Source organism: Geospiza fortis, unplaced genomic scaffold, assembly GCF_000277835.1.
Source record: "Geospiza fortis unplaced genomic scaffold, GeoFor_1.0 scaffold186, whole genome shotgun sequence".
Classification (NCBI taxonomy): Eukaryota; Metazoa; Chordata; class Aves; order Passeriformes; family Thraupidae; genus Geospiza; species Geospiza fortis.
The window spans coordinates 4212533-4222683 of NW_005054331.1; the positions used below are offsets into that span (position 1 = coordinate 4212533).

A 10151-nucleotide genomic window follows, 5' to 3' on the forward strand; every position below is an offset into this window, starting at 1 on the left:
CGGGGAGCGGGGCTGGCGGGAGGGCATCCCCCGAGCGCAGTCCGGGCTTCCCGGGACCATCCTCGAGCTCCATGGGAGAACAGTCCCAAAGGGCTGCGGCTTCCCGGGGCGGGATCCAGGTGCGGGCGATGGTACTTGGATTTGAGTGCCCTGCGGATAGATGCTGTGTGCTCGCTGATCCGCAGGAGGAAAGCGGTGTTACCTACCTGGAATTAGAGCGGGACAGTACCAAGGTGTCATCCAGAGGGATCTAAGGAGAGGACAAGCGTTATGGCAAACAGCTTGAAACGCATGGCATCACCCCAGTGTTTGCTGTGTATCCATAATATGAGCGAACCACCTCCACATGTGGATCTTCAGTCCTCCTGAAGGTCCTGCTCCTCTTGTTCCAGGAGCTCTGTCTTCGAGCACTTGACTTTTGAACAGGCTCACACGCTCTTTGGGCATTGTCTGTGTTTTGCAGGGATGGCTGTATCAAAGCTGTGGGCCAGGCAGATGTTATTCGCAATGAGTTTTCAGAAGCATCGTTTGAAAGGATAATTGACTGCTCCGGCAAGTGCGTGTTGCCAGGTAGGTGTATTTTTGTGATACGAAGGAACAGCGCTGCCGACAGGTCAAGGGACATGATCCTGGTACTCAGCCCTGGTGAGACACATCTGGAGTGCTGTGTCCACTTCTGGGCTCCACAGTACAAGAGAGACATGGAGCTGCTGGAGTGGGTCCAGTGGAGGGCCACAAAGATTATGAAGGGTTTGAAGGATCTCTCTTATGAGGAGAGGCTGAGAGAGTTCGGTCTGTTCAGCCTCAAGAAGAGACAACTGAAAGGGGACCTCATCAAAACCTGTAAGTATCTGAGGTGGGGGATGGCCAGAGGAGGTTTCCAGCCTCTGCTCAGTGGTGCCAAGCAAAAGAACAAGAGGCAATGGGCAGAAATTGATGCGCAGGAAGGTCCACCTGAACACGTGGAAAAACTTTACTGTGCAGGTGACTGAGCACTGGAACAGGCTGCTCGCAGAGGTTGTGGAGCCTCCCTCACTGGAGATATTCAAGGGTTCTTTTGGGCTTCATGGTGGAGCTCTGTCTCCTCTTGTTTTGTCTGTAGATCTGTTCCTCTGTATCGTAGATCACAACAGGAATGTAGCTGACCCACAGAGGGACTCTTCAGATTCACTGCTCTTTTCTGTGCTCTCTCAGCCCATCAGCCATTCCACCACAGAGCTCAGTCTGTCCGTCCTGCCCACAGCTGTTTGGAGGCAAAAGAGATTTTAAGTTACAAATTCTGCAGCTTTGCCTGATAAAAAATCCCCAAAAGATGAGCATGTTAAACTCTCCAAGTGGTGTTGGTACATAAGCTGTCAGACCTGTGTTTCTCTTACAGTGGTCTTGCCATTCAGCACTGTCAGTTTCAGAGCTCGATAGAAAAGGCTCCCACTGTAACTAAGTGTTGCTAGAGGAACACATACTTAGCTAGTGCGCTACGCCCAGCCTAAGCAGTTTGCCTTTTTTTAAAGAGTACAGGCTTAAAGTCTGATGAACTCTTTCAAAGTTTGCTATTTATCCTTTCTTCCACAGTTTGAAAACTTTATCAAAATATCATGACAAACTCAGCAACTGATGCATTTACCTGGAGAATTTTGCCTAAGGTGTCAGGCCTAAAAGAATTGAAAGAAAATTAATAGCCTCTGAAGAAAATCATAGATATTTGGCTGGTTGGATTTTTTTTTTCCTAACCAACAGAGACTTTTTAGGGGAGCTTCTGCTGTCTATTTAATTTGCTTGCATGTTCATAACATTTTCTCTTACACAGTGAAGTAACTCAAGTGTACATTTACTTTGTTTTCTTTAGGCCTGGTAGATGCACATACACATCCAGTGTGGGCTGGTGATAGGGTTCATGAGTTTGCAATGAAGGTAACAGCATAAAATAACACAGATGGATTTTTCTTCCTCCTTTTTTTTTTTAATGTATAACTGTTTCTACTTCCTAGTGACTCTCATCTTTCTTTTATAGAAAAATACATCATTTCTGTCAGATAATCTACCTGAGGGAGGAGGGATGATTTTTGAATACTGATAGGCTGAGAGAGGAGTGTACCTGCATCCTTTGCAGCCACTATTGATATATTTTGCATTAATTGAAGCAATACAGGAGTGCCACCTTCTACTACTGTCTATGTCTTGATTTTTTTCCTTCCTTTTTCTTTTCCACATAAATGAATTTTGAGCTCGAGATCGGTTTTCCCCTTGGACTCAGGGGAAAGCAAATCTTCAGAATAATTCTCTTTATGCCACTTTGTGTGGTGCTCACAGGGGTCCTAGGATGAGGGAAGAGACAAGAATCTTTACTCTGTTTCAAAAGGCTGATTTATTATTTTATTATATATATTATGTTAAAACAAAATGATATATTAAAACTATACTAAAAGAATAGAGAAAGGATTCCTCAGAAGACTAGCAAGGGATAGAAAGGAATGGAATGATAATGAAATCTTGTGACTGACCAGAGTCTGAGACAGCTGGACTGTGATTGGCCATTAATTAAAAACAACCACATGAGACCAATCAAAGATGCACCTGTTGCATTCCACAGCAGCAGATAATTATTGTTTACATTTAGTTTCTGAGGCCTCTCAGCTTCTCAAGAGAAAAAATCCTAACAAAAGGATTTTTCATAAAATATGCCTGTGACACCGCTTCTTACAACATTTCTTCACTTAAGTGGAAGGGAGAGAGAAGAAAAGGGGGAGGGAGGAAGAATTAAGGGGGATTTTTTTTTCTCCTCTCTTTGTCTCTCTCACTGCAAAGAGACCTCAAGGCACTTTGCAGTATCTCTTGGATAGAAAACACATTTGTGCATTGTTAATTGTATGGGGGGTGGCTTTTGTTTTCTTTTCTTTAACCCAAGCTGGCAGGTGCATCCTACATGGAGATCCACCAGGCTGGGGGAGGGATCCACTTTACGGTGGAGCACACTCGGAAGGCCACGGAGGACGAGCTGCTGGCCACGCTGCAGCAGCGCCTGGGCCGCATGCTCCGGGCGGGATCCACCCTGGTGGAGTGCAAGAGCGGCTACGGCCTGGACCTGGACACTGAGCTCAAAATGCTGCGGGCGATCGAGCGCGCGCGGAGATCCACCGACATCGGCATCTCCTCCACCTACTGCGGAGCTCACGCCGTGCCCAAGTAATGGACTTCTCCTTCTCTTCTTAAATACTGCTGCTTTGCACTGGAAACTGGTTTCTTCTGCCTCGCTCCTCAAATACAACGTGCTTGAAAAACAACAGGAAGTTCATAGGAAGTTCTCCTAAATTTCAGGGCATCATTGTTTAGTGACTCCTAAGTGCCAACATAGGCTTAGCTCAGAACCCCTGCCCCCAGCTGATGCTCACACTGAACATAACACAGAAAGTTCTTCCACTTGCATTTGCTGCTATCCTTCAAGCTTGGTCTCTGCCATGAGATTTTATTTTGGCCAAATAACAACAGAAAATACCACATTTAATCTTTATATAGCTCCATAAACAGGGTTTAATTATGCTTCCGTGCAATGAAGGCTTGCATGCATCTTATAGCTATGAGATGAAGATTAAATTGTGCTTAATCAATTATTCTGATGGTTCAAGTAGACATGTCATAAAAATCCTTTCTCACTGCTGATTTTGATTTTGCTATGATGAAATTAGCATCCAATGTTATCAGATTTCAGTGTATGAAGGAACTAATGAGGAGTTTTAGCTGGATATTTTGACATACTAAGTGGTAGGCTGCTGCAAGACAAGGCATGTGAGATGGAGGCAGGCTTATTATGTGGCAGTATTCAAGAGATGTTTGCTAAAGAATAAAAAGCATACTCCAAAAAAAAAAATCCCCACCTTTTCTAACATTCAAGAAAACGTGACCCAGAAAATATTTTTTGCAATCTAATTCTTGTGTATTTGGAGCAGGATGGTAAATTATCTTTTGTCAGTCTAACTATGGAAAATGAATCCTGTATCATCTTCAGTAACTGGGAGATGGTTAGGAATAAAGTAACTAAAATCAGCTGAAGGTGGCAACTTCTTCTTTCAGGAAGTTCTACTAAAATTTAGAGGACTTAATGGTAAAATAAAATAGACCTTTCACCCCAAACTATATATATATATATTTATTAGCCCTTCCTTTCTCCTTCCCCTAAAAAGCCTTGGCAGGATCTCAGTCAGAATCCTGATAAATAGTCTTTCCCACCAAAATGCTTTGAGCATTTGTATAAACCAATGAAATAATTTCCAGTGTTTTTACAAACATACTAACTCTCATGTGTTAGAAAGACAGGTATGCTTTCTCATTCTCTGCACACTTCTGTCCCCACTGAGGTGCATCAAGCATAACAAAATGTAGTAGTAGTAAGGACACTGTATTTTAAGTAAGGAGGAAAGATAGTAGGGGGTTTGAGGAAGTTTCTTGAAGGAAATACTGAGTTATCTGTATTTTTCAGTTTGTGTCTTTTTAAATAATCTCTTCTCTTTTCAATCAAATGTTTGTGCCTAGACTATTTTGTTTGAATTTTATGCTACCCCTCAAACTTAGACTCTGGTTTGGGTTTTCATTTTGACCAAGCAGGAATCTGAAGTTCTTCCTTGGTCCCTTCAGTCATCATTTTGAATCAAAGTCATGATTTGGGGAATGTCTGGTTTTTAAAAATCATTATTTTTTATTAGTAAGTTATTATTGGGCCATTTTCCACTTTATCAAGAAATTTTCAAAATGTTTTCCTGAGCCTAAATCTTCTGCATTAAAAAACCAGCAGTTTTATTTTGCATTTTGGGGCATAATATCCCTCAAAAAGTGAAACCATTTCTTAGTGTTTCAGTCTGTTTTGTCTTATAACCCTGTTCATAAATTCAGGCAGAATTTGGCTTCTTGAACTGATTCCATTGCAAGGCTTCCAACTCAGCCTGGTGTGGCACTCCATAGTGCCAGTGTCTGCATGCCTTACCCTGCCTGAAGTGAGCATTCAGATTCTCAGGCATTTAGCTGCTGTACATCCCTTGTCCTTAGACATTAAAATTGGAAAGTGATAACTCAACTGCGTGCTTTGGGATTATTTGCTCTTTCTGAGGCACTTAGTGATCTCTCCTGGGTTATTTTTATGTTACAGAGGATTTATAAATGATTCTGACTTTGTCAAATCAAACCTTGGGAAGCCTCTCTGATTAGAAACAGTTATCTGTTCATCACTCTGAATGATAGAAAAGGAGGAGAGGTAAATTAAAAACAATAACTTACACTGCATATCCCCTTTGAGCTTTGATACTTGTATAAAAATATTGTATGAATACCATTTAACATATTTAAATGCTCACTTACATATTTTAAATAGTTATATTTCGGGATACAGTATAAAGAGGTCAGAATATATGAATAGGAAGGCAGAAAAATTTGTTTTAAAGTGCCCCATATCTTTGTTAGCATCCAGGATGCCAACCTTATTAAAAACACTCAGTAATACAATCTAATATTCTTTGAATGGAAAGTAAATCATGTTGGAGAATACATGAATTACAATGGGGCTCAATTTTTTGATTTGAAATTTTTTGAGGGATTCATATTTACATAATTTCCTAAGTAATTCAGTAATTGCATGTATGGCTTGAGTGTGTGCCAGACTTGAAGGATGTTACTCACAGGGCTCTGTAACACTTTTTTTTTGTTAGAGGGAAAACTGCTACTGAAGCCACAGATGACATTATCAATAACCACCTTCCTAAACTGAAAGAACTCAAACTAAGTGGTGAAATACATGTTAACAATATAGATGTGTTCTGTGAGAAGGGAGTCTTTGATCTGGAGTCTACAAGGAGAATACTTCAAGCTGGAAAAGATATAGGGTTACAGATTAACTTCCATGGTGATGAACTGCATCCGATGAAATCTGCTGAGGTACGTCTTGCTTAACATTCATTTTGGCTCCTGTGAGAACCCAATCTGTGAAGGAATTGCAGTTTTCAAAACTGAGGTTGTCTTTTCTAAGACTTTATGAAATAGACCATCTGATAGAAGCAGATGCCAGGAAGACCAGTCCATGTGCAGCTTTGGAGGGAAGGACGTGGGAGGAAGCCTTGACCTCTGGGACTAACGTGCACTGGCTAACCAAACATTGACTTTGCTTATCTTCCACGTGGGATACACATTGGGAAGGTGGATATCCATGCATCCAAGAATGACAAAAACATGGTTTCTATGCAACTTGAAAAATATTGTTTTGTTAAATATCCTGTTAGAAGCAACAAGCCAAATTGCAGTGAGCACACTCAGTGGTCTCATTACTCAGATATCAGTTTATCTGAGCACACTCAGAGAGGTGGTTTAGTCAAGACTAGGTTCCCAAATATCTTGATAAAGAAAGTCCCTTTGATACCATGTTTCACCATCATTTAAATATTGCTTCCTTCCTGTGGGATCTGCCCAAGCTGTATATAAAAAAAACCTAACCAAACCAAACCAAGCCAAAAACTTGGTTGATCATAAAAGCCTATTTGACTTCCCCATTGAAGGCAGCATTCAGTTTTGTGAACTATTTTCTGATGGATCCTTTATGAACAGGAGTTGATAATGTTTTTATCCATGGCTCTCACATAGTTTGTGTGTTAGGCTGTTAAAAACACCACTGAAGGTGTGCTTCTGCTCTGTGGGTGGATAAAATGATCAACTTTTCCTGCAGTAAATTAACAAATATTTTGTCTCTGTATTCTGATTGTTTTTCAAGCATTCTTTACTATTTCTCTTCTGGTATATTTTGCATTAATAATGAATTGTCTTTTCCAGTTGTTTAGAAACCACTTTTTAAACTGAATTAATTGAGAATAGTGAGTAATTTGCTTGAAAATTTCCTTAGCTTGGAGCTGAGCTGGGAGCCCGGGCCATCAGCCACCTGGAAGAAGTTAGTGATGAAGGTATTGTGGCCATGGCAAGAGCTAAGTGTGCTGCTGTCCTTCTGCCAACGACAGCCTACATGCTAAGGTAAGGCCACTGGATTGAAGGGAAGCTTCTGTAACTGCAAATCCATGTGTGTGGTTTGAGGGGCTTTTAGTCTAGAAGCAGAAGTGTCTGTCTATGCCTTAAGGATCAGTCTGGGTCAGTGAAGGCAATCACACATACAGGGAGCTGAATGAGCCTCCCTCCTTATGTCTTATTTCTGCTGGAAATCCTCAAAACTCTGTGAGATTGCTGAGAAGCCTCACAGTAGATTCAGAGTGGCTTTATGGCACTATGGCTAAAACTTCCTAGAGAATGTATTTCCAAGTGCCCTCCCCCTAGGGTGCAAACACCTACACAGATTAATCCAAGGGCTGAACAATTTTGAAATGGCTCTTCCAGATATTGAAGCAATTGGAAATATCTCTTGCATTATAATTGCTAAGTGAAAGGCTCTCTAATGTATGCAGACTAAACTCACAGACTCAAAAATTGGGAAGGGACTATTGCATTGCATGTGCCACTGCTCATATTTTGGAGCCTGTCTTTGAAGCTGTAAGAACTAGGAAATTAGTATTTTTCAGAAATGAAGATTTTTATCTTGTAAATTCTTAAGTGGCTGAGATCTGCATAAATACCAGAACTTCAGAGGTCTGGAGCCTGATGGTTGACACTGGCTGGTGCCACATGGTAAAAGTGGTGGCTCACAGTTCCCATTTATGTTGTTTATAGGGTGACAGGTAGGGATGCAAGAGGAGAATTTGGGCTTTCATCTCCATAGGGATCAGTGTAACTGAATGCATGAATGTAGCCAAACTGAGAGATGACTTTTGCCCTTGTAAATCATTGTATGATAACTAAGCAAATTGTACTGATAAGTTTATTTTTCCCACTAGACTGAAGCAACCTCAAGCTAGAAAAATGTTGGAAGAAGGTGTTATAGTTGCTCTTGGCAGTGACTTTAATCCTAATGCATACTGTTTTTCAATGGTAAGATAATCCTAATACTGAAACCATAGAATTATGAAATTTCTTACTAGTACAACTTGTGTATAGGTCTTGCACACTTCAAAGTGGTTTCAAGTGCGCAAGGAGAGCTGCCTGCCCCATGCAGACAGCTGTCTGTGTTTGTTTGTGTGTATTGGTAGTTTTTGCCAGAAATTCTTGAAACCAGAATGGGTTCTATCCTTCATATACACTGAGAGACCTGTTCAAAATGCTCTCAAAGATACTGATTTTAGAGTTCTCGTTTTGGATTTGGCAAAATTTATGTTGTACGAAACAACTTTGTTGTGCAAAACTGTTGTGCAAGGAAGAAGGGGAATGCTTAGGGATTTGAAGCATAAACAGCTTGGTGTTCCTTGTAACTACCATTGTGCCCTTCCTTGCCTAGCCTATGGTGATGCACCTGGCCTGTGTAAACATGAAGATGTCAATGAATGAAGCACTGGCAGCTGCCACCATTAATGCAGCTTATGCTCTGGGCAAATCGGACACACATGGCTCCTTGGAAGTTGGCAAGCAGGGGGATCTTCTTATCATAAACTCATCAAGGTTTGTTCTTCTGTTGGCATTTGAAATGTGCTTTAACTTTAGCTATCTTCACTGAATAAAGGGACACTGGTAGCATTTCAGACCCACTTTTATTTTCCTTAATTACTCCAATGGAAAGTAAAGCCTAAGACCTCTGGGGCTGTTATTACAGGTAATCCATTCCTAACTACAAATTACCTAGAGATAATATGTGATTATTTTGTGGAATAAATTCTCTACTGATAGACTCACTGTATTCATGCAGCAAGAGACAACATGTAGACATGGAATAGTGTTTTCCCATTTTCAAGCAAATCTTATAAAATTGCTGGGTATGCTGGGCATGTGACCTGCTCTTATATTCTTAAACATCTTGTGTTTTTAGGTGGGAGCACTTGATTTACCAGTTTGGTGGACATGAAGCATTGATCAACTACGTTATAGTTAAAGGAAAAGTCATCTATGAAAATGAGAGGTGTGAGGCAATGAGCAGTTACTGAGAGAAGGCAGTAGTTTAGTGAGATACTAAAATCAAATTAGGATGGAGTATTTCAAAGCAACAGACAAATCAGATATGTATTTACTGGTAAATTGTTTGCCTGCTCACTTTACTCTTATTCAAATAAACCTTACCAAGCATTACCCATTTGGTGCATCTTCATGTCCATTGTCCTTCTCTCCATCCAGCACAATAAATTAATTTCTAATTGTATCCATCTTAAATAAGACAGATTCCAAATGTGTTTTCCCATACAAATAATCTTTAATATTATAATATTTGAAAACAACCCATACAAACTGGCGATGAATAAACAGAGTTTGGATCCAGGTAAGACTGGGGAGTGTGGTGTTAAGTAACCTGTGACAGAGGGCCAGGGGCTCAGGCATGCACATTTGGAGTGGCCCTTGGCTGTGTAGATCACATGCAGAGTCATACAGATGTTCCAGAAAAGACCTACTTTCATTTATTCTAGGTTGAATCTGAAATAACATGAGATACATTTGTTTGTGGAAGTTTGAATGTCATTCTGGTAAATTAAGTATGATAACTTTTACTCCAAGCCATGTTGAAACTTAGGAGCCTAACTTTTTAAAGTGCTCTTTCATTTATCTTTACACTGCTGCTTTTTTTCCCTCCCAGCTTGTAACATTATTTAGGAATTCAGTATATAGAAAAAAGGATGATACAGCTCAGGATAATTTAAACTTTTGCAGTATTTAAGCAGAGGGTCTGGGGTAGGAGGGTCTCTGAATACCCATGGACTAAGTATTTTCTTCAAATTTTCAAATGGATGGTGGCTGCAGAAGCAAAAGGGATTTACTTTCTGAAGGTGAAGTCATGAAATTGTACCTGACAATCATTAAGAAGTTCACATCAAAAATAGTTATTGATATCAGCAAGTGACATAACCTGTGATACAGAGCAGAGTGCTTTAGTGAACCAGACCCTTGAGGAAGGACAATGGTCTCATTCTGATTAACAGGTATTTGAAAGCCATCACGAACATGTATGAGCATTATTATGACCTTCTGATCTCCCTGAGCCTTGGGCACATCTGTTAACACCCAGAATCTGCAAGCCATCCCCTGTAGTATCTTTCTTCATGCTTTATTTGAGCCAGGCTAGCCAACCAAATCAGTGTTTAAAACAATGTAATAGCATT

The 10151-nt window shown here is 40.5% G+C and overlaps 1 protein-coding gene across 1 annotated transcript in view; it reads left to right on the plus strand.

Annotated features, from left to right (window-relative positions):
• Positions 1-9007, plus strand: part of AMDHD1 (amidohydrolase domain containing 1) — a 9261-nt gene extending 254 nt beyond the window's left edge. Inside the window, exons 2-9 of the mRNA XM_031057537.1 lie at positions 464-570; positions 1847-1911; positions 2906-3183; positions 5694-5919; positions 6875-6999; positions 7851-7944; positions 8348-8508; positions 8873-9007. Of these exons, the coding sequence (XP_030913397.1) occupies positions 464-570; positions 1847-1911; positions 2906-3183; positions 5694-5919; positions 6875-6999; positions 7851-7944; positions 8348-8508; positions 8873-8987 (1171 nt within the window). The 3' untranslated portion in view covers positions 8988-9007. The remainder of the gene's footprint in view (positions 1-463; positions 571-1846; positions 1912-2905; positions 3184-5693; positions 5920-6874; positions 7000-7850; positions 7945-8347; positions 8509-8872) is intronic.
• Positions 9008-10151: the final 1144 nt, after the last annotated feature.